Source organism: Monodon monoceros, unplaced genomic scaffold (genome assembly GCF_005190385.1).
Source record: "Monodon monoceros isolate NGI ecotype Baffin Bay Population unplaced genomic scaffold, NGI_Narwhal_1 Super_Scaffold_20, whole genome shotgun sequence".
NCBI classification, from domain to species: Eukaryota; Metazoa; Chordata; class Mammalia; order Artiodactyla; family Monodontidae; genus Monodon; species Monodon monoceros.
Window position 1 is genome coordinate 46,395,194 of NW_021703777.1, and position 25,082 is coordinate 46,420,275.

Genomic DNA, 25,082 nt, shown 5'->3' on the forward strand with positions numbered 1-25,082 from the left:
ATCCCTGGTCGGGGAACTAGATCCTACATGCATGCCACAACTCAGAGTCTGCAGGCCGCAACTAAGAAGTCCGCATGCCGCAACAATAAATAAATAAACAAACAAACCCATCAAAGGATAAATATAATGTCAGGTAGTGCTAAGTGCTATTAACAGACGTAGAGCAGAGTAAGAGATGGAGAGTGACTGGGGCTCCTTTAGATTCATTGGTCAGAGATCTTTCTGAAGTGGCATTAGATCAGAAAGTATTGGATGAAGTAACTAGTATGATATTTTATACAAGCATATGGATAGAAAAATACCAAAGTTCTGTAGTCCCCTTCTTAGTGAATATTATCAGCGGCTCTCTTGTCACCCAGACAAAACCAGCAAAGCATCCTATCCTAGACTTCTCCCTTACTCCCCATACCTAGTTAATCATCACAATTTTGCCACCTATATACTTATAAATTTCTTTTCTACTTGCCACTGTCTTCTCTTAGGCCCTTGTCACTTTTTGTTCTTTTTCGCTGTTTGAAAAGATATCTTAGTTCAATTTTTTGTAATAAATAATGCACAATTAAATTATATAATGCATGAGAGCTAACTTGGTGGGGCTTCCACGGGCCAAATGGGGACAATGTGAGCATGAAAATAAATGTTGTTATTAATGGATGATCAGGTAGAAATCCATGAGTTCACACTGATATAAATAAAAGATTTTTTAAAAATGAGAAAGGAGAAAAGGTCTTCCTTAGAGTAGAATTGCAGCTGATAAATGTGGAAAGAATGATGGAATTAGAAAAATCACAATTAGGTAGCCACCATAACAAAAACTGATTCGGCCAAAGAATCGTCAATGGCCGCTAAAACTGGGTGAAACTATCATGATAAATGGGTTATGTACACAGTTTCAAAGTACCAGACTACACAACTGTAATTACTTATTAATTACAAAGGGAAAAACAGAACTGTATAGTGGAGAAGCCCATCAGACACTGCATTAACCGTGAAGGGAACATCACCAGTAATAGGACACATGGACATCATGTGCCTCCATATGATGCACTGAGGACAGAACAGTACTTCTCTGGTATTTTTCCCAAAAATGCATAATCTAGATCTAAATATCAGGAAACAACAGAGGTTACCAAATTCAGGGGCATTCTTTAAAATAATTGTCCTGTACTCTTTAAAAATATCAAGGTCATGAAAGAAGAAAGACTGAGAAAAAACTTTGGACTACAGAAGACTAAGGTGACATGATAACCAGATTCATTTGTAATCCTGAATTGTATCCTGGACCAGAAAACAATTTTTTCCTTTTGATATTAGTTGGACAGTTGATGAAATTTGAGTGTCTGTAGATTATAGTACTGTAAAAATGTTAATTCCTGATCTTGATAATTGTATTGTGGATATAGAAGTAAATGTCCTTGTCTTTTAAGAAATACACACTGAAGTGTTTAGGGGTAAAGGGATATCATGTCCAAAGAAAATTGCAACTAGAGCCTCTTCTAGATGCTTTTTTATGGATAGAGGTCACATGACAATCTACCAGTTGTCTGACAGAGTATCCATAATAACCACGAACCCGTGTCCCCTGCATCGGCAGGCGGACTCTCACCCACTGCGCCACCAGGGAAGGCCTATTTATTTTTTTAAAGATGCAGTTTTTTAATTTTATTTTATTTTATTTATTTATTTATTTATATTTTTGGCTGTGTTGGGTCTTCGTTTCTGTGCGTGGGCTTTCTCTAGTTGCAGCGAGCGGGGGCCACTCTTCATCGCGCTGCGCGGGCCTCTCACTGTCGCGGCCTCTCGTGTTGCGGAGCACAGGCTCCAGACGCGCAGGCTCAGTAGTTGTGGCTCACGGGCCTAGTTGCTCCGCGGCATGTGGGATCTTCCCAGACCAGGGCTCGAACCCGTGTCCCCTGCATTGGCAGGCAGATTCTCAACCACTGCGCCACCAGGGAAGCCCTGGAAGCTATTATTGAGTGGACACTCTGCCAGACAACCTGTAGGTTACCATTTGAGTTACACTATTTATAAAAAACAACCTAGAAGAGAACCTAGGAAATATAATATAGGGAGATTACAAAATAACCACAGAATACAGCTTAGACAAGCTGGTAGACTATTTAAGCAGTATAAGGTTAACTGAAATTCTATGAAGGGTAGTTAGTGTAAGGTAAAATCATGCCTAACTCACCTTTAGAATGCCTGAGTGAGATATTTCAGTATGAGTACTTGGGGAAATCAGTAGATGCAGTTTATTTTGATTTTTCACAAACTTTTGATAAAGGTTCACATCTAAGACACACATTGGGGTGGGGATGTGAAATGTCAAAGGAAGGGCTGAGGTGTATAAGAGAAAAAGTAGTAAGAAAAGAAGTAATGGTAAGAACTAAATTAGGGATGGGATGCCTTGCATGGTAAGGACTTGGGATTTTATTGTGTTGCCTTTGGAGGGTTTTGAGAATGTCATCTGATTTATAGCTATAAAGGATCTGGTTGCTGTGGGAATAATAATAATAATAATAATAGCAGTAATAGTGCTAAGTGTTTAATCTAGAATAAATGTTGAAGGTAGAGGGAAGAGAAATTTACTGGTGATTTGCTGTGTGGTGTGAGACACAGTCAAGGGTGACTTAAAAGTTTTTGGCTTGAGCCACTGAATGAATACATTCCTACTTCTCTCCCTGCCTTATTGTCTGTCCCGGGAGGGGGTATTTAATGGAGGTTATATTCGTAGGGCAGGAAGATTCCTTAGGTTATTGCAGTCATTCTGGAAAGATAAAAGGGTCCTGAACCTGGGCAGAGCTATACGTATGGAGAAGTATTCAGAGGGCACGGACTTAAGAGACATTTAGGAAGTAAAAATAACTACTTAGGAAAACAGTTTTGGGTATTTTAATAAAATTGAAGATAATGAAGTCGTTTTTCCCAATAACTCCACCTATTGATATGTACCCTCGGACAAGGGTTGTCTGAGGCCTGTTTTTATATAGCCCCAGAGCTAAGAATATTTCTTTTATTAATACATTTTTGAAGGATTTAAAAACGGGAATGCGTGGGTTGGATATGTTACAAAGACCATTTATGGCTCTCAAGTCCTAAAATATTTACTGTCTGTCCCTAACAGTATAAGTTTGCCAACCATGGTGTAGATCAGTGGTTTTTAAAGTGTCGTTCCTAGAGCAGCAGTAGCAGCAGCATCTGGGAACATGTTAGAAATGCGGATTCTCAGGCCTCAACATAGACTTGCTGAATCAGACACCCTGGGAGGGGGCCCAGCATTGTGTTTTAACAGGCTCCCCAGGTGATTCTGATGCATGTTAATTTCTGAGAATCACTGCTCTAGAGAAATTTTTGTACTTGGTGAGGAATAACAGCATTGTGCATAAGAGCTTCACAGTGGAAACAGTAGAAATGTCAATCAACAGAAGAGATAAGTAAGTTGTGCCAATTAATACAAGGAGAGTATTCCATAGCATGGAGTGTAAAGGCAGACTGCTTGTGTTTGAATCCCAGCTCCAACGGAGTAGTAGCTGTGTGACCTTGGGCAAGTTAACTTGACCTCTCTAAGCCTTAGTTTCCTCCTGTGTAAAATTAGCATAAAAATCCTAACTACTTTATAGGGTTATTGTGAGGATTAAACAATTAAAACAGAAGAGTGGCTGGCACATAAGTATTAGATTTGAAGGGCAGTTTTCATGTAATGTATTATGATACTTTAAGGAAAAACATGTCAAAGTTCATTTCATAAGAGTGATAGTCTGCCCATATATTTTGCATATAACAATGTGATTAAGCAGCATAAGTTAATAGTAGTGTAGATTTTGGAGGTTCAAATGTTGCACTGCCCCGTAAACCTCAGTTTTCACACGTGAAAAATACTTTAGTTACTCTAAAAGAATTGTTAAGAAAACTGGTGAAATGTATATGCCTGAGTTTTGTTTCTTCTGTGGGCATTTCCTTTCCTAATTGCCTTTTATTCCTTTCACCATTTCCTCAGCCCTTCCTTCCAAAATTCCTCAGCTGTCTTGATAGTCTCTGAGAAACACTGCCAGAACTAAGGTGCAAAGTGGCTTCCTTGACTGTAAGATGTGGCTTTTTCCATGAATCAAGGTCATGAGAGTCAGTGTCTAGCGTTTTCCCAGCTATGCCCCTGCGGCCAAGTCTGGGCCTAGATCTAGGACAGGTCTGTAATCCTGATATCTCCTGGGATTTCAGCTTTTAGCTGCTTTAGCATGTAAAATGCTTAGTATGTATTTAGCAACGCCTAACGCTAAACAACACACAAAGAAACAGAACTGTTTTTTCTCTCTGTGGAGACCACGTCCTATTTTTTCTACATCCCAGTACTTAGCACCCAGTAGGCCCCATAATATAGCGTTGAACGATTTTGAACTTCGCGGTGGAGCTTAAAAACCTCCATTTCCTAGGCTGAGTTTAGGGTGCAAGCAGCTGAAACCACTGGCTGCATTTTTACTCTCGTCTAGAGCAGCAACCTGCAGACACCTAGTTAAGAGAGGAAAAAAAAAATCACTAAAATTCCCTTCCTCTTAATAACATAAAAGGACCAGAAAAATCAGTCCCCAAAAGACAACGCAGAAGGCACAGCGCTGCAGCGACCCGGCTCCTGTTCGGGTGCGCTCTCGAAGGGCGAAGAGGCCGGATCCTTGGGGCAGGAGAAAGGCAGCCTTCTTGTGACGTCAAATCAGCGGACTCTCGCCCCGGCTTCACGCCGGTTCCGGTTCCCCGGCTTTCCGGGCGCGAGAGTACGTGAGCGCGGCGGCGTTCTGCGCGTGCTCCGCAGAGAGACGCGAGAAGGTTGGGTCCAGCTCGCGGAGGAGATGCGTGATTGGCTGAAGCCGTGCTGGGGGGTCCCCCAGCCCTTTCGGCAGGGGTAAAACAATAAGAGGGGGCGGTGGCAAAGGGGGCGGGACGTCCGTGTTCCTTGTCGTTCGCCGCAGTGCCTGGCGCCCGGGAAGAGGTGGTTGTGAGGGGAACCAGTTCGTGGCTCTCCGGTTCCGAGGTCTGAGGTTTGTCGGAGGAGGGAGAGGGCGGCGAGCGACAACAATCTGCTGCAGCCGGTCCTCGGCGACTTTCCCGCTGACCTCCGCGCGACGTACCCGCCGCCGCTGTTGGTTGGAGGTGTGTATGGGGGCCGGGAAGGGCGGTCGGTCTGGTGGTCGGAAGGGGACATTCCAGTCGCGCGCCGCGGCTCGAGGCAACCGTCCAGTGAATGAGCTCCGGTGTCGGAGGTGTAGCTGCAGAGAGAGACGTTGTTCTTGCCGGCTGCCTACGCTGCTGTGTGTGCGAGAGAGAAGCCGAGCTTTTTCCTCAGGTGAGGGATGGGAGGCCGTGTGGGGGGTGGGGAGGTGACCGGCGCGCGTCGTGCGGACGCAGGGCTCCGAGGGCACAGGTGCGGCCGGGGTTTGTTGGAGATGAGGTGGCGAGCTAGGAAAGGGGACGCAGTTGCTCCCAAAGGCGCGCTGATGGAGGCTTCGGACGGGACATGGGGGAGTGGGCTTGCCCGATAGGATGTTTCGGGTGCGGAGCCCACCAGCCTCGTCCCAGACTCTTGCGGCTCTTATTCCCGGTTCCTTGGCAGTGGGGAGGCCGCCGCCGCCCCGCCCGTGGGGGAGGGGAAAAGAGGCTGTATCGGCGGAGGCAGAAGCGACGCAGATGCGAAAGTAGCGGCCTCCGGGCACCATTTCGGTGCACGGAAACAGAATCCGGCTCTGAAGGCAGCCTTCGCTTTGCTTACCCAGTACCTGGTGTTCTGCGGTCCTTGACCCTCCCCCCGCGGGTTTATCCCGAAGGAGCGGGGAAACCCGGGCTGTATATAACGTATGCCTTCTCCGTGCCCTTTTTATGTAGGCGATCTCTTGGTGACCCAGGAATAGAAGAGATGTTTGAGTGCTTTGAGGAATGGATTTCTTCCTCTTCCCCCATGTCTTCTTGGGGAGGGTGGGAAGGATAGTCAAGGGGAGGAACATAGCATCCGTATATTGTGTTAATATTGTTAGTTGAATCTGATCGAATTTTACCTGCCTCTCCAAAGGCAGATTTCTTAAGATGGCCCTGTGCCGCTTTGGGGCGAGTATAGATATGCATCTACAATTTTCCGCATAGATCAATTTTTTCCCTCCAATGTATGCCTACTTTCTTAACAGATTTTTTTTTTTTGGAGGGGCAGTACCTTTGCTCTCTTAAAAATCAAGCACCAGCAAAAACCCACAGAACCCACGTGCACCGAAGCTGGAATAATAGCAAAGTTGTGCCCTTTCCCCCCCGCCCCCCACATGATTGTTGTGATAATAACTTGTGTTGAAATATTGGTTTTAACACCTGGTGCTGGTCTTCCAAATGTTAGCATTGCATGTACCTGGATCTGTGAATCATTAACTGCAGTTAGGCGACCCCGTATGCTACAGGGGAAGAAGATGGGAATTCCTTGTCTGGCTCCATATTTGGCAGTTAATATAGCCTTAGGCATGTGGACAGTTTCTAAACAGTTGACCCTATTAGTATCCAGTGGTCCTTTTGATGTCCAAAATCCTGGTCTCAAAAAATAGACGGTATGATTAGTTTCAAATTCTTAGTACTGAATTATGTGTTGTTTCTCATCTTCCCATTTTCTTAAATATTTAGGATTATTCATGTGTATCCTTGTGTTATGATTTAATCACTAGAGGCTGTTTAATTCTGAAAGGTTGTCCACGAATTATAGGGAGGATAAGGACCTCAAATGGATTGTTTACTATTTAAGAGCTGTTATGGTTCAGGTTGCTGAATATTCAGGGGTTGAAGTGTTTGTCAGCGGTGAACAAGCAGCAAGAGGAAAGAACCAGAATGCTTGTGGGGTGGATGGGGATCAAAAATGGAAGGAGAAGAAAAGAAGTCTTTAATAATTTGATAGTCGTATTGAGTGAGTGTTTAGTTAGCAGGTGAGTAGTTGAGTTGTTAGCAGACAGCTCTTGAGTTTGAATAGGATTGGCACTCCTGGTAGTAGGATATATTTATTATCCATATTTCATTTATGAGAGATCAAAAATGAAAATCTCCACATCAGTTACTGAAAACCTGTAAATACCCATAGTGTCTTTAGGTTAACAGTTTTCTTGTCCTGAAGAATTATTGCTGTTTGCCTGTTAATCAGGATTTTCTAGGTTGCTTTAAATAAGACTTTTTCCCACATATTTTATACTGAGTGCGTATGGAGATGAGGAATGACCCCTTTACAAGGCTGGTTTTGATAGTTACAAATTAGGTTGTTTCTGAACTTAAATTCAGTAGAATTTAATTGACAAACTTGACTTAACTCTCCACTGGAAAACATTTAAGGGCTGACAGAACAGACAAGTTCTATCTCCCAGAACTCTGGAGTGGCTTCAGAAACAATAGAATCAGTTTCTTGACTGCTGTTTCTCAGCGTATTTTTAACTTAATTTCCAGATATTTTACCCTATGTTGATACACTATTGTAGTATGCTAGGATGACTGTTTTGGATTTCCTGTTATGTTACTGTTTTCTGCCTTTTGGCTCCTCCCTACAGTATCAAATAAGCTAAGTTAGACTTCAAATTTTTTTATATTCTTGCATCTCTGATGGTTCTTCATAAGCGGTGGTTGTTAAGCAGGTGTAATGAAAACGTCACTAAAGGGAGGAGACCTGGTTTCAAATCCTCTGTCTCATAACTATAACTGAGGGACCTTGAACTCCTTTCCTTCGGCTCTCAAAACATCATGGTTTCCTTTTCTGTAAATGAAGCTAATATCCTATCTATTTCACGGAGGTAGAGGAATGTGTAGTTACTTGTTAAACCTTAAAGCATAATATAAATACACGCTTTAATTTTTGTGGGGCTGCGTTTCCATTTCTTTAACGCTTGGTCACTTTTAATAGCTTCTGAACTTCAAAACTTGCCTCCTTACCTTTGGGGCCTGAGAAGAGAAAAAATCCACAGCTACCTTTTATTTCTGTGACTGGTGCTTAGATCTTGTTTGTGATGCTTTCATTCTGCGGTGTGCCACAACAAATTGAAGGTTGCTGTTCTAAATAGATACACATTGCTCTTTTTAAAAAATTTTATTTATTTTTGGCTGCATTGGGTCTTCGTTGCTGCGCGCGGCCTTTCTCTAGTTGTGGTGAGTGGGGCTTACTCTTCGTTGCGGTGCGCGGGCTTCTCCTTGCGGTGGCTTCTCTTGCTGCAGAGCACGGGCTCTAGGCGCACGGGCTTAGTTGCTCTGCGGCATGTGGGATCTTCCCGGACCAGGGCTGGAACCCGTGTCCTCTGCATTGGCAGGCGGATTATTTTTATTTTTTTTTACTTTTTGGCTGCACCCCATGGCATGTGGGATCTTAGTTCCCCGACCAGGGATCTAACCCAGGCCTCCTGCATTGGAAGGCAGAGTCTTAACCACTGGACCTCCGGGGAAGTCCCAATAGGCGGATTCTTAACCACTGTGCCACCAGGGAAGCCCTGCATTGCTCTTTCGATTGGTAAAGTCATTCTAAACAAAGACCATCTGGAATTTCCAAAGGTTTCAATTTTAATATGAGGTTAGCTGTCAAAAATGGATCTTACAGTCCATGGTTCAGTGAGAATGGGCCTGGGCCTGACAAGGGTGAGACCAGCCATGAGTGAGGGGCTCTAGAGAGAAAGGGGTGGGTAAGTATCCAATAGTAGAGACAAGTTGTGTCCTAGCATAGACATAGCCTTTGGTAACATAGTTTCTGGTAAGATAACTGCATCCTGTTACTAGGATCTTACTCTTTTTATAGAAAGCAAGATAAAGTACTACATCTAACTGTACAGTACTGAAAAAAATTTTTGTAGAGTTTTTTCTGTTTTTCAAAATGTCATTTTCTTTTGGTTTCTTGACTTTTCTTTTTAAGACAACATGGTATCTCAACTTCTCAGCAGTTTTCATTTTGCACGTTCTTTTTCCAGTTATTAAAATAGCCACCAAATTGTGACATGAAATTTCATGTAAGTAATTTGCAATAAGTGAAATCCTACTCACCTCCCCCCTCAGCTGCTTGAGCCAAAGATACTGCAGTTCTCATCACTCGTTATAGATGTCGGTCAGAACATTCCAGGCTCCTCAAAGAGTGAATTTTTGATTGTGCATTTTGATGCTTATATATAGTGGTGGTGGTTGTAGCCAGGTGTTCAGGGTTAACAGTTTAGTATAACTAGAGTTTATGATCCTATGTAGATATATCTATTTTATTACTTAATATAGAATGGAGGTGCCATTTCAGAGATTCCTAAGATTAAAAAGAATTAACGGAATACAAAATTACTTTACTTGGATAACCTTCTCTTTTGTATTGTAATCTGCTCTGATAATTATTTTGCAGTAGTAGATCTAAGGAATTAATTTCATTTTCTTGTTCAAGTGCACACATTGCCTTCATATTATTGAAATCATATCTTAGTTGCAAATTTTATACTGCTTTTTTTCCTATGGTTTTATAGTCTTTGACAATATTTTAATGATTGCATATGAACTGATGTTTCACAGTTGGGGTTCAGTGTATTGTATTTTTGTTTGTAAGACAGTTACTTTTTTGTTTTTAAGACCGTTAATTTAATATTAGGTTATCAGAAAAAAATAGTGCTATATCAGGTAAGCATATCGAACGTTTTTTAAATTACCTCTTGGAAACAACAAAATTTGAGAGTGCACCTTAGGATCTAGGCAGTAAGTTTTTGTTTCTCTGTGTAGCTGCTGATTTTAAATTCCAACATGGTATCTTTATCACTGTTCCTCCCATCTCCACCTCCTCAATTTTATCTTCAATTAGTTGGTAGTATTTAAGCACACTCAGACTTTAACCATAAATTGTCACTAATGTTGTACGCATAATGTCAGATTACTTTTTTGCTTTGCTTGAAGTGCTAAATGAATTTTCACACTTTCGACCTTTATTCTAGAGCCATGTTTTCTAACTAATAACATGTATCTGTTAGATGGTTATCAGAAAGTAAATGAAAATTTTAAAGTGTTTTTTAAAATCACAAAGTACATATATACTCTTTGTAGTATTCAGACAGTATAGTAAATAGTTTACCAGTGGTGGTCTGAATTGGTATGTAGTTTTTTTTTTTCCCTAGACCCACAACACATATTATCTTGTATATTTCTTTTTGTATCATGCCTTTTTTCCAAAGATGGGATTTGTAGCATTCTACAATTTAGTTATTAACTTTTGTGGAGAGTACTTTTTGTCTATTTTTATAACTTTCCTATTATCTTTGTGCAATTGTGCATGTATTTCTTTGTAGTGTGTCTTAGAAGTGGGATTACTGGTTATATGTGTTCATTTTAAATTAATTTTATTAAAACTGCAAAATTACATCTCCAAAAGGTTGTGACTATATTTCCACCAACACTGTATTTGAAAGAGCCTTTTTCCCCCACCCCTTTAACAGTACTGGATATTATCAGTCATTTTCATTTCTGTTAATATAATAGATGAAAGACTGAATAAACTGCGTTTTTTGAACTGTTGGATATTGTCAATTTCAGCGTTACCTTACAAATAAGTGCTTGGTATATGGTAGATTCTCCATAAATGTTTGTGAAATGATTAATATAAAGCATAATTGTATTGCTAAATTTTTTAAATTGAGGAATAAGTTACAATCAGTAAAAACTGGTCTTTTCATGTGTTCAGTTGTATGATTTTGGATAGACATACACAGTCATGAAACCACCACTACAATCAAGATATATTTCTTTCCCTTCTGTCTCTAGCCCCTGATCTGATTTAGCCCTATAATTTTCATTTTCGTAGACTGACATATCAGTAGAATCATATAGCATTAACTTTATCTTTAGGTAATATTTTGGAAACTCTTTCATGTTGTTGCATATATCAATAAGTTCTTTTTATTGCCAAGTATTTGATTATTTGGATTTACCACAGTTTGTTCATTCACTTGGCTAATGGTCATTTTGTTGTTTCCAGGTTTTGAGTGTTTATTAATAAAGCTGCTGCAAACAACATACAGGTGTCTGTGTGGACATGTACTTCATTTCTTTTGGATAAATATGTAGGAGTGGGATTGCTGGGTAATATGAGGCATGTATGTTTAATTTTATGAGAAACTGCCATACTGTTTTCCAAAGTGACTATACTATTTTTTTGTTCCTGCCAACTTTTCCCATCCTTGCAGGCACTTATTATTTTTAGATTTTAATGTTAGCCATTAAAGGTATTTAGTGGTATGTCATCATGGTTTTAATTTGTAATTTTGAATGATTATTGATTTCATGTTTATTTGCCATCTGTATATCTTGATGTGGACTGTATATTCAGATCTTTTGCCCATTTAAAATTGGATTTCTTATTAAGTTAGGAGAGGCCTGTCTTCTGGGAATAAATCCTTTATTAGATATGTATTCTACAAATATTTTCTTTCATACTGTGGCTTGTCTTTTCATTTTCTTGATGACTTTGAACAGACGTTTTACATTTGATGTAAGCCCAATTTGTCAGTTTTCTAGAATTTTTTCTTTTTGTGTCTTATCTAAAATCTTTACTTAACCTAAGGTTATTAAGGTTTTTTCCTGTCCTTTTTCCTAGAAGCCTAGAGTTAGGTTTTACATGTAGGTCCGTGGTCCATTTCAGGGTAATTTTTGTACGTGGTACAAAGTATGAGTCAAACTTCCTTTTGTTTTAACATGTAGACATCAAGTTGTTCCAAAATCATTTTGTTGAAAAGAGAATTACTTTGGTACCTTTGAAAATAAATTGACTATATTGTGTGGGTCTACTGTAATGCTAAATTTTTTAGATTTATCTCAAAAAGTTCTTAGAATTACTTGTGTTAAAGCTGCTTTACTTGTTTTGTTTGGACCTTTAGTTAATCTCAAAACTCTTAACTTCATATTGCAGTAGTATGTGTACACGTATAAACATTTACATATAAATAAGAACTAGAGAATAGAAGACTGACTTTAAAAATATTTTGGAATTACATGATTAATGATTTTTTTATTCATTAGCATTCCCCCATATAAGCTTTTTTTCCCTTTCAGTTTTATTGAGATAAAATTGACATAGCACTATATAAGTTTGTGTACAGCATGATGATTTGACATACATCGTGAAATGATTATCGCATAAGTTTTGAACACCATCCTCTCAGATACAAAATTAAAGAAATAGAAAAAAATTTTGTGATGAGAACTCTTTGGATTTACTTTCTTAACAACTTTACATATGTAACATACAGCAGTGTTAATTATATTTTATCATGTTGTACATTACATCTTTTGTAGGAGGTTTATTCATTAACTATTGAAATACCTTTGTAGTTTGGTAGGCTACTTCTCTTAAGAGGTCTTTTTTTTTTTTTTTTTTTAAATGGCTCCACCACATGGAATGCTGGATCTTAGTTTCCCAACCAGGAATCGAACCCGTGCCCCCCTGTAGTGGAAGTGCAGAGTCCTAATCACTGGATCATCAGGGACTTCCCTTAAGAGGTCTTTAGTATCACAGAGTTGTTCAACAAATTTTTTAATCCTTTTATGTACAAAGTAATGGTAGATGCTGCAAAGACTGTCTTGAGCATCTCCTGGAAGCATAACACTGCTAGGCTTATGCTCAACATTAACTTAAAGGAGACTTCCAAACAGGAGAGGGTTGTGCCTGTGCACAGGCACACATATTACTAGGACTAAATGTGTTAATAAAAGAGCCAAAGAAGATATATGTAGTGCTGAGAGAAGAAATGATTAATCCTGCCTGAGGGACCTAGCTAAGAAAGCCAGGTAGGGTTGGAATAGGATCTTGAGTAGGCTTTTGAAAAGTGCATGAAGGAGCAGTTTGTGGTTTTGAGGAGACAGTCGTCTCCTAAAAATTCTTTTCTCTTTTAGCTCTGGCTTGAAATACTCACTTCCTCATTTTCTACATGTCAGATTTCTACTCCTGTTGCAATGCAAGTGGTACATTCTTTGTGGTAGGGCTGTAGCATTTATCATTAGATAATTGTGTTTAGGAATTCTGTCTCCCAAGCAGCAGATCAAGTCTGACATGTTCACCTTTGTTTTTCCATGCATAGAATCTGGCATATATATAGAAGGTATTCAGTAAATCTTGAATGAATTTGTGTTATCCCACCTATTTACCCAGCCTGTGTTGAATGAAGTAAGACAATGGCCTAGAGTAATGATGGTAAGTGGTATAATATTCTTAGAGCGTAGAATTTGTTTAGAGAGGTGAGAAGTGTAATGGAAGATAAATTTGAAATGTTGGTTAGGGCCTTGTATATCAGACTGGATTTCAGTGGAAGGCCTTATACTTCAAACTGAATGCAGGTGTTTAGATTTTGCTGTATACAGTGTATGCTACACATGATACAGAAGTTTGGAAGACTTTTGAGGAAGAACTGAAAGGGTCTGAATTCAATGGGAACAGACAGGATGGGACAAATTCCAAGAAATTTTCGAGTTGTCTAGATTTTGCAGTTTGAAGCTTAAAGAGGGAAAGTCACTTAGAACTAAGCTTGCAAACAAGATGGTGGCACCATTAGCAGAAATAAGGAAACTGCTTTCTCTTTATAGGGGAGGGTGCATATATTGGGTTACCTGTGAGTTCATATGTGGGTATTCAGCAAGGGGTTAAAAATGTCAAATTTGAGTTCATGGCAGAGACTACATATAAATTTAGGTATATCTGAGAGCTGAAGCCATTTGACAATCTGAAATTGCCACATTAGAAGACAGACCTTGAGGACTTTTGCATTTTGATGAGAAGCAAAGTTGCCTCATGGTAGAAATCTAGAAACATTAGGAGGAGGTGAGCAACAGTGAAGTGTAGACAGGTAGAAGACTGAGATCGTTGGATTTTTGGGAATTGTGACTTTCCAGAGAATTACACTTAAGGGAGAACTTAGATTATAATATTTGAGAGGGGAGTAGAGAAGGGGAAGACTAAGATGCACAGTTAGTAATTTAGGTGAGAATATGATTTTTTTTTTTTTTTTTAATTTTAACTTTTGGCTCCATTGGGTCTTTGTTGGAGTACACGGGCATCTTGTTGCAGAGCACGGGCTCTAGGAAGGGCGGGCTCAGTATTTGCTGCGGCGCACAGGCTTAGTTGCTCTGCGGAATGTGTGATCTTCCCGGCCCAGGGATCGAACCCCTGTCCCCTGCATTGGCAGACAGATTCTTAACCACTGCTCCACCAGGGAAGTCCCCAGAATATGATTAATAAAGTGCCATGACAAAGGCCCAAAGTACTTTGAGAATTCAGGGGAAAGACAATTGTATTCTGTTCGGAAATCAGGAAAGATTTTCAGGAGAACAGTATTTTAGCTGGGCCCAAATGAATGCATTTTTTGGACATATTATTTTACTACATTTCTGCTAAATTGTTTAGTCTCTGGAATAAATACCTGCAATGATTGGCTATTCATGAAGTAGCTCTGTTCTGGTTATTCTTGCATTATATTGAAGCTAAATCTACCTTCCTGTAGTTTCCATTCACTGTTGAACTAATATTTAACTTATGCATATTAGAACAGAACTGTCAGTCCATTTTAGACATTACATTCATATTCATGTAGCCTGAGATTGTTTGTTTTGGGGGGAGCCCCATTATATTAGTGATTTTTAACTAAAGAACAAACAAAAACCCTAAGTGTTTTCCTAAAAACTGAAGCTTTGGTCAAGGAGAAAAGAGAAAGAGGATGATAACTTTTTTAAAGGATATCTTGAAATTGAGGAAACTTGAGCAGGTTGTAGGATATAAAGCACACTGTGACTTTCTTTGCTATCTTGGATTTGTGATCATAGTGTTACTTTTTCCTCTCCTCCATTCCCCTCTTAATGGACATAAAGAGGTTCAGAAAAGATGGTGACAGTTGATAATAGAGCAGTTTCCCATGAGAGCTGGAGTAGATGTGCTTCAGAAATTAGTCTAGGCAAATGGAGAGGAGGAAACATTTTAAGAGACAGGAATGAGGGGCTTCCCTGGTGACGCAGTGGTTAAGAATCCGCCTGCCAGTGCAGGGGACACGGGTTCGAGCCGTGGCCCAGGAAGATCCCCCGTGCTGTGGAGAAGCTAAGTCCGTGCACCACGACTACTGAGCCTGCGCTGTAGAGCCCGCAAGCCACAACTACTGAGCCTGCAAGCCACAACTACTGAAGCCTGTGTGCCTAGGGCCTGTGTTCCGCATGAAGAGAAGCCACCACAGTGAGAAGCTCGCTCACCGCAACTAGAGAAAGCCCGCGCACAGCAACGAAGACCCAACACAGCCATAAGTAAACAAATTTATTAAAAAAGAGAGACAGGAATAAAAGGATGTTGATTGAGATACACAGGAATTACGGTCAGAGTTAGTGAATGGCCTCTGAAGTAGTTGAAGCTCTGTAAATAGTAAGGAAAGTCAGATATAATCATGTTGGTATCTTGATGAATAAATAGGATTGATATTGCTTTTAAATGACAGGAAAAGAGTACATTTTACATTGTACATCCCAGTATGACAGCAGTCTCCATATATTCAAGTGTTTTGTGGGAAAGCGGGGCTTAATACATGGAATTTCACTTTCTATAAAAAGGTGTTAAATGATAATTGCTCTTTCTTTGAAGGTGCTAGAGGCCAATAGCCGCTGAAGATTCTTTTTGTACATAAGTATCCTTAAATCTTGGCTATCTTTGTTGAACTGTATAGTCTTGTAGGCTTGACCAGAGATCGCTTCTCAATTTGTGAATTAAGAAATAAGATCCAAAAAGGTCATGACTTTTTCATGGCCTTAGATAGTTAAAACCTTTCATACTTTCATGTTCAGAGGGATGTGTGTGTGTGTGTGTATTTATATATCTGTGTATATATACACACACACATATATATAGAAGGACCCAAATCCCAGAAATTGCTTGCCTATGACTTGGGTTCTTTGCTGTGAATAAATTTCCCTCCTCCAGGGGAGAACACTGGAAGATGGCAATTGTTTCTGTAGAATACATAAATTAACCTGTTGTTAAAAGTAGGTAAGTCAGTGAGGTTGCTTTTTTCCCCTTCTATACTTTTACTTTCTGGTTGATGGAGTTCACTTCCATCAGTCGATTATATTTTAGCCTTCTAAATTGAGTCACTAAATCAGTTAAACAAGAAACTGATCTGTAAGTTACATTTAAGTCAGTGCAGTTAACTGAAACACCATCCTCTAAGTAACCTCTTCATTTCATTTTATCATTCCCTGGGAGAGCCTCCCCGTAACTTTAAAAAAGTGTACTCTGCATAGCCCCTTATGTATAGCTATTTGTTTAAGCTTTTACCAGATTAGCACTGCCTTATCTTGTTCACCATTTGAAGTTCACTTTTCAGGTTAGCCTTTTTTGAATAAATAATAATTTATTGAGTTAATCAAGTAAAAGTTACCTCCACTGCCCATCTCCTTTGCCTGTCTCTCTGATCTAAATTGATATCATGGCCTTATGGCCATCAACCTTAGTGACTATATAGGTAGTGGGCAATGTGAAGCCTCTCCCGAACTTTGTACAGTAACTCTAGTGTATTTTGACCTTTCTCTGACATTGATATGTGTATTGGTACCTTTTTTTTTTTTCACTTTGGTTATATGTAGGTGACAAAAATGGTAGGTGAATATGTACTTTATAAATGTGATGGGAAATTGGGGTAAATAACAAAGTCTCACTGTAGAAAATCTGGAAATTGGGCAAAAAAAGAAGGAAATACAAGAATCTCCAAACCCAGAAACAATCCCTAATAGTATTTTTGTCATTAACCATTTGAACAAAATTATTTTGTACATAATTATTTTATTCAGAGGGTAGGTTAGTATCTTCCCACAGCTTAAATCAGTTGTTACAGTATTTAAATGTGTAAAATTTCCACATTTTTGTTATTTTATAAAATTTTACTAGGTGAATCTACTGTTCTTAAACCTTCGCCATCATTCAAAATAAAAATACTGTTTCTTTGCTTCATTACTTTTTTAAATTAAAAAAAATTATTTATTTATAAATTTATTTATTTACTTTTGGCTGTTTTGGGTCTTTGTTGCTGTGCGTGGGCAGGCTTTCTCTAGTTGCAGTGATCGGGGGCTACCCTTCGTTGCGGTGCACGGGCTTCTCATTTCGGTGGCTTCTGTTGCAGAGCACGGGCTCTAGGCGTGCGGGCTTCAGGAGTTGCAGCTCACAGGCTCTAGAGTGCAGGCTCAGCAGTTGTGGCACATGGGCTTAGTTGCTCCGCGGCATGTGGCATCTTCCCGGGCCAGGGCTGGAACCTGTGTCCCCTGCATTGGCAGGCAGATTCTTAACCACTGTGCCACCAGGGAAGTCCCCTGCTTCATTACTTTAAATGTAGCAAATGAGCGTTCTTTTTGTTTTTTAATAATTTATTTTTGGCTGCGTTGGGTCTTCGTTGCTGCGCACGGGCTTTCTCTAGTTTGCGGCATGTGAGCTTGTCAGTGGCTTCTCTTGTTGCGGAGCACAGGCTCTAGGCGCGTGGGCTTCAGTAGTTGCCCCTCATGGGCTCTAGAGTGCAGACTCAGTAGTTGTGGCGCACGGGCTTAGTTGCTCTGCGGCATGTGGGATCTTCCTGGACCAGGGCTCGAACCTGTGTCCCCTGCTTTGGCAGGTGGATTCTTAACCACTGTGCCACCAAGGAAGTCCTGAGAGTCCTTTTATGCATTAGAATTTGTTCATCTATTTGGAGGTTTTTCGGTTTGGGGGAAACTAATGGCACCTGAAATGACAGTATCTGATTCTACTTTGTGTATTAACTTTTTTTTTTTTTATTGAGTTGGTTTGATTGTAGGTGGTACAGAATTCAAGGTAGAACAAAGGTTGAAGAGCAGACTGGCAGGATTCTGGGATGGGTTTACTTTGACCTCACAGCTAAGGTAGAAGTGGCTAAGGATGAACTGAAGAGACGAGCCACTGTATGAACATTTAAGAAAAAAAATGTACCACAGGCTCCAAGACAACCCTTCATTCTAGCTAGAGGTGGCAACAGATGTTATGGAAGAGAATTCAGGTGTTTAAACAGCAATGGAAGTAAGGGTCACCATCACCTGAGGCATAAAGAACAGCTTAGTTTTTGCCAGAGTTCCTAATTCCACCTGTGGCCAGGGGACCCTTCCCCTTGGCCTTCACTTTTACCTCCAGCTTCTTCTCCTTTTTTTGTTACTGCTTGAAAGCCTTATCGTCCTCTTCCATCTCCTTGGCCTGCTTCTTGGGCTGCTTCAAGGGCTTCTTGCCACTGTGCCTTCCCCAGACCCTGCCACTGGAAGCAGTTAATTATTTTTGAAAGGAGTTAGGAATTATATAAAAATGTAAACACATTTTTTTTAATATCGAATGAGAGTTGCAAGACAGTTGAAAAAGAGAAACGAGGAACCTAATAGAGCATTATGTAAAAGTTGAGTTGGGAGTCACTAGAATTGTAGAGTTTTATCTGTAGGCTCCATTATGGCTGGTATCTGTTTTTTTTTATTAAAAACAGCATCACAATTGTAATGATTATGGTGGGCTATCTTTGTGAAATTTTTTGTTTAAAGGAAACCTACTTTGAGGGAATTCCCTGGCGGTCCAGTGGTTAGGACTCCGTGCTGTCACTGCCTAGGGTGTGGGTTTGATCTTTGGTCAGGGAACTAAGATCATGCAAGCCACGTGGTGCAGCCAAAAAAAAAAGAAAAAGAAAGCTACGTTGAAATTTATTTGTTAACAGGAATTTAAACTGCATCCTGATTTACCCAGTAGATACACACATGTATATAGTATATATATATATATATATATGTATTTAAACAAGTAATATTCAAATTTTCTTTTTTTCTCTTCCCTTTTCTCCAATTCCTAATGTTATAATTTTTACTATTTGAGGGGGTATAAACATATAAATCATTTACTTTAAATGATGAAAGGTTGTGTTTCTGTTTTTATTTTGTACTTGATTTCCTTGACGTTATCTTTGAGATTTTGGGCTTAGAGATACTTTATCATAGCACCTAACCTGTTCTGTTCCGTTTGCTTGTCTATATTCCATGACAGACTATATACTCCTGAGGGCTAGAGTCTTGTTCACTAGGTTATCCCATTTACTGTAAACAGTGCCTGGCATGTAATTAGGTAATTAATAGCAAGAAAGGTTAGAAAGACATACACCAAATTTAAAAAACCATTATCTGAGTGTTGAGGTTATTGCTGATTTTTAATCATAATCATTATCATGTTGAAAACAGTGAAATTAATCCCTAGAAGGTGAGAGTACAAAGAAGACAAAAATCAGTACTGTCTGTGATAAATGTAATCACCAAGTCCTGATTTGTGCCCTCTGCCTAGTTTTCAAAAATAAACTGTTGGAATCCAGGAATGTAGGAGATAATGGTCCCCAAAGGAAAAAGATACTATGCGTGGGAAGACTTTATTATGGTGCCCCTAGTCTGAGACAGCGCTGGGACTCTTGGGAATTAGAAAGAGAACTATGCTACTTCCCCCTGTATTGAAGGATAGGGAGATCAAGAAGTAGAGACAAAGGGGAGATGGCAGATGTTGGAGATTATCAGTAGCTGTTTGGAATTTATTATTTTGCTGTTGTTGTTACTTTTTAACAAATGATATTTTCTTTATTTTCATTTGAATGGCTGAGAAGATGGAATTTAACAAAGATGACTTTTAATAGTTATTATTCTTATGTTTGCTCCCTTAGCATTTGACATTGTGCAGCAAAGAAATGGTTATGGAGAAGCCCAGTCCGCTGCTTGTAGGGCGAGAGTTTGTGAGGCAATATTATACTTTGCTGAATAAAGCTCCAGAATATTTACACAGGTAAATTTTAATTGCATATTTGATATTTTTATTTGGTTTTATTTTTTTGAATATGACTACATATAAATTTTGTCTTTCCTGTTTTATGTCCTGACAGTACCTTTGCAAAGCACGCCCGGTATTTTAACAGTCTGATGGCTTAAAACCAGTGTTTTTCAAGTTTTTTTGACTCAAATCTATAGTAAGGAAAACACCTCACATTATATCCCATTATATAACACATTCACATCTGTACACATCACATACATATACAGAATTACATACTCTTGGTGTTTTATATTTCATTTTTTTATAAAAACCACAGACTTGACCAACTAATGGGTTCTAGTCTTTATTGAAATCACAGACTTAAGTTTGTTTTTTGTTCTTTGGGGTTTTTTGTTTTTGGGGGTTTTTTTGAGTTGTCTTTAGCATTGTTAGGAAATGAATCAGTTAAGTGATCATACTTGTGAAAATTACTTCTGATTGATCCACAGGATAGTATTCCTTGGTAAAACAGCAACAGTAGCCTTGTTTACTATTTTGGCAAGAGTTGGACATCTGTAAGGTTCTTTTTTCCCAGAGATTGAAATAAAATTGATTTATATTATGAGTAGTATTTATAATTTTTGTTCTACCTGGTTTATTTTAACAGGTGGAAGATAAGTGAGACCTTTGTAAGTATTAGGCTCTGCAAACATTTGTTGTAGAATACACTAGCCAAATGAGTTAAGGATAAATATACCATTGTCACTTCATGTGGGAAAGACTGTTAAAAGGACTTATTCTTTTATCTATAGGTTCTCTTTATATAATCATGCTGGGCATTCTAAAGTTTTACTTTGCATTATGCCCCTCCATTGTTAAACCTGTGTGTAATACTCCCTATGTTATCCCGGGGGCATTTTTATATAACTACCACCTCCTCCCGTCCCGTCCCCCCCCCCCCATCAAAAGGAATACCTGTACATTTTCTATTATAAAAATAAACATTCTTATTGACAGGGTATGTGAATTTGAGGGAGAATGGAATTAATAAGGCCTTTTATTATCTGAAATTTAGTCTTCACAATGTAGGCATTAGCATTTTTAGCTTTCTTTTTTTTTAACAAGGAAAAACAAGGCTCTCTACCATCATTTCAAATAACAGCACAAACTTCTGTTTTATACTTAGCTATGTAACAGATTTCCCTGTTAATGAACATTTAGTTTTAATTTTTCACTTATTAACACTAATGAATATCCTTACACATGCATTTTTGTGCACCTTTCTAGTTATTTTCTTAGGCTAAGTTCCTAGAAGTAGAGTTGTTAAGTCAAAGGTATGACTATCTCTAAGGCTTTTCTTATACAGCTAAATTGTCCTCCAGAAAAATGATAGCTGTTTACATGCTTGCCAGTAGTACATGAGAGAAAATAATATAAACTTAAAAATATGGGTCATGGTTAAAAGCATGGACTCTGGAGCCAGCTGCCCCAACTTGATAGGTGTGTGACCTTTGAGGAGTTAATTTAACCTCTTTGAACTTCAGTTTGTTCATTTAGATAATAGCACTTACTCCTGAGGTGTTAGGAGAGTAAAATGAATCAATATGTATGTAGTGCACTGAGAACATTGCTTGGCATGGAGGAAGTCTTACATGTTTTATTACAATAGGAGCTGAGTTCTCTTTACGAAAAAATTAACTTTGCATGTTGATAACCTTAATTTAGGAAGATATTAATTCTAATTGCTTTAGGTAATACCAGAGGAACACTAATTTGTCATGTACTTTAAGAGCAGTATAAAAATATAATTGAGAAATTAGATGCCGAAATAATGTAGATTTTTTTTAACTTAGTCTCTGAACTATTACAATTAATTTAAATCTAAACTTTTAACCTAAGCCTTTGGAATTAGTAATCATTTGGAACTCTCAGGAGAATGAATGTTAAACAGTATCTGATTCCCAAACAAATTTAGATAATTGAGTTTTTGTATCTGATGGGGAAAAAAAGGGTAAATTAACTACAGCATCACTGTTTAGAATATATTTTGAATATCTCATTTTTCCACTTAACAAAATATAGATATGGTAAGAATTAGATGAGAATAGCTAATGACTGAGTGTATATTTAGTGTGCCAGGCACACTAAGAATTCTGTGTCATTACTCATTTAATCCTTACAACAACTCTATGGAGAAGTTACTCTTGTTCTGTTTTATAACCAAGGAAACTGAACTTTGAGGACTGTAAGTCTCAAGATTACATAGCTAATGAGTGACAGAACCTGACCTGGAAACTAGGTCCGTTTGACACGAGAACTCTACTGCCTCTTACACTTCTCTTCACAACTGAATGTCAGTCATTATCAATGGTTTTACAGGTTTTATGGCAGGAATTCTTCTTATGTTCATGGTGGAGTAGATGCTAGTGGAAAGCCCCAGGAGGCAGTTTATGGCCAAAATGTAAGTATCAATTTCATATGCATTTTAGATTACTTTAGGTTTTGTTTTTTTTTTTTTTTTTTTTGAGGTAAGATAGAGATTTGGAAAATAGCTTCTTGTGCCAGTGGATTTCTTTTTGAATGTAATCAGCTGTACTAGAACTATGTTACAGTAGTCATGGGATGTGCTTTGAGTTCTTACAAACATTGATTTTGTACGAAGCACAGGTATTACACTGGCATGGATACAAAAGAGAAAATGGAACATTTTAATATCCTTGGTGTATTTTATACATGAAATAGTTGAGACAATGTATAGCATTTATAGAAATGTGGTCTAAACCTTATGTTACAGGAGTGCATAGGAGTATATACTCCTTATGACTTTGTAGAGGATGTGGGACTTCCAGCAGACTCTGAATGATAGGTTTTGGCCTTACCAAACAAGAGGAAATTGAAAGTAGGAGAAATGGCATCAGCAGACAAGCAGTAAAGTTAGGTGCGAGGTCAAGGAGTAGTCAACACAGTTTACGTGAATGACTAGTACTTAATATGAAACAGTGGGAGAAAGCTGCACAAAGCCTATAATATGAGACAGCCATTGTGATTTCTTGTATAGAGAGGTGACATGTTGAAACTAGTGGTTCTAGGAACATTAGTCTGTCAGTAATGCCTAGCATGGTGGAATGGATTCAAATGAGGCCGTTAATATTCTAGAGTTGCAAGGAAATCAAAGTCTGTAGTATTTAATAGGTAATGCAGTATCATGAGTTTGTATTTCCACCCCACCTTCTTCTCCTAATAAAGGATATACACCACAAAGTATTATCTCTGAACTTCAGCGAATGTCATACTAAAATTCGTCATGTGGATGCTCATGCAACCTTGAGTGATGGAGTAGTGGTCCAGGTCATGGGTTTGCTGTCTAATAGTGGACAGCCAGAGAGGAAGTTTATGCAAACCTTTGTTCTGGCTCCTGAAGTAAGTTTTCATTTCAATTAATTTTCAGTTACGTGATTTCATTTCACTGTTACTAGTTGCTTGAAGTGGCCAGAGTTTCTTCTTGCAGGCATAGGTATGCATGTAACATATTTTGAGAAATATGACCTGTTGATTAATTTATTTGAGCTTTGTGTGTGTGCTTTGACTATTTAGAAGTAAAAATGAGATCCTGATACTAATGTGTAAATAGATGATTAAGATTATAGAAATAATATTAAAAGTGTGTTCTTATTTAATAGGTTACCTATTAAACAAAATGGAAAAATTCTGTTTGTTAATTGGTCCTGGTTCTTTTATATTGAGTACCCATTTCTTGAGTTTCAGTATTCCTTGAGTGATCTTCTGTAATTTACTTTATATTAACATCAGAGCATGTTCAACTTTGGAAAATTATCTTCAGTCTATATCATTTCTGTATTATTAAAATAGAAATTGTGTTTATTTGTTGTATTTATGTAATACCACATTTATGGGTATTTATGGAATATTTGGATGTTGTTTTCCTATAGGGATCTGTTCCAAATAAGTTTTATGTTCACAATGATATGTTTCGTTATGAAGATGAAGTATTTGGTGATTCTGAACCAGAACTTGATGAAGGTGAGGTTACTTTGAAGATATAAGGGTTTTGTCAGTATCAGTACTCTTTAAGGACATGGAAAGTGTGAAACTAAAGAAATTTGCCTCTGTCGTAACTGAGTCAAACTCCTTTTCTCCTTTTTGTTCTTGTCCTTGTTATAAAAGAAATAGTTCATTATATGAAATTACATAAAAATCATACATAGGAAGTGAAAAATTTCCCTCAATTTCATCCTCTATAGATAACCAAGAGTTTGGTGCCTGTTATAGAATTTTGTTGTATTCCTTACTGATCAGTACTTTTATAAAAGTGGAAGTACACTGGCTCAATGCTTGCTTTTTTTCACTTAATATATCTTTGTTGGCTGGGTTTTTTTTTTTTTTTTTTTTTTTTGGCTATACCATAATTAATTAATTGATCTTCCGTTGATATACATCAGCTTGTTTCCTTTTCTTTACCATTATTCCTCCATTGAATCGATGTGACGAAGGAAACTGAGTTATGACTTTAATAGCATTTTTTCCTACCCTTCCCTGTTACTAATAGGCCTTTTTAAAAAATAGAGTAAATTCCAAAATTCATCTGGCTTGCTCTTCAGTTTAAGAGAACAAGGAATATTGCAATTAAGTGCCTTTGTAAGAAATATCATGACTTCTTTAAACATTAAAAATACATATATCAAATTGTGTATTAAATCCTCTTAAGATGAGATACGGTATATTATGTATTTTCAGAATCAGAAGATGAAGTAGAAGAGGAACAAGAAGAAAGGCAACCATCTCCAGAACCTGTGCAAGAAAATGCTAGCAGTGGTTACTATGAAGCTCACCCTGTGACGTAAGAATAGTGTCTGCAAGGCCAAATTTGGTCTAAACTATAATGTAGTTGCAAGCTGGTTTTTGTTCCTAGAATTATTGTTGAAAGTAAATTTTGCTAAAGCTGTGAAACCAGCATTTGAGAATTTACTCTGTATATGCAAAGTAAATTCTATATGGAAAGCATTGTTTTATTTAATTGAAAAATTGAATTTGGTTTGGCCCAAAACTGATCATTTGCTGATAATGCATTGTGTTTGGGACAACACAGAGTAAGCATTTTATTTTTTGAATATGCGGTTTGTTTATAGTTAGTATTAAAGTAAACATTTTTAGTAATCCAGTTTTTAAATTATGTTAAAGAAATGCTGCTTGGGAGTATTATTCCCTCTGCCTTCTAGTTCTTAATGGACTTTTGCTTCAAAACAGCTTATTACTAGTTATGCCCATTAAATTAGAAATGCAGAAT

General features: G+C 38.3%; 1 protein-coding gene across 3 annotated transcripts in view; it reads left to right on the top strand.

Moving 5' to 3' along the window:
• The window catches only part of G3BP2 (G3BP stress granule assembly factor 2), a 75,580-nt gene that overhangs the window by 41,246 nt on the left and 9,252 nt on the right, over window positions 1-25,082 (top strand). Inside the window, exons 1-6 of one of the 3 annotated variants that reach the window (XM_029235374.1) lie at window positions 4,935-5,139; window positions 19,692-19,810; window positions 22,157-22,238; window positions 23,024-23,197; window positions 23,728-23,818; window positions 24,533-24,635. In XM_029235374.1, coding sequence (XP_029091207.1) covers window positions 19,716-19,810; window positions 22,157-22,238; window positions 23,024-23,197; window positions 23,728-23,818; window positions 24,533-24,635 — 545 coding nt within the window. In that variant the 5' untranslated portion in view covers window positions 4,935-5,139; window positions 19,692-19,715. Of the gene's footprint in view, window positions 1-4,934; window positions 5,140-19,691; window positions 19,811-22,156; window positions 22,239-23,023; window positions 23,198-23,727; window positions 23,819-24,532; window positions 24,636-25,082 lie in introns of those variants that run through there. The other 2 variants (XM_029235372.1, XM_029235373.1) reach the window with 2 other exon arrangements.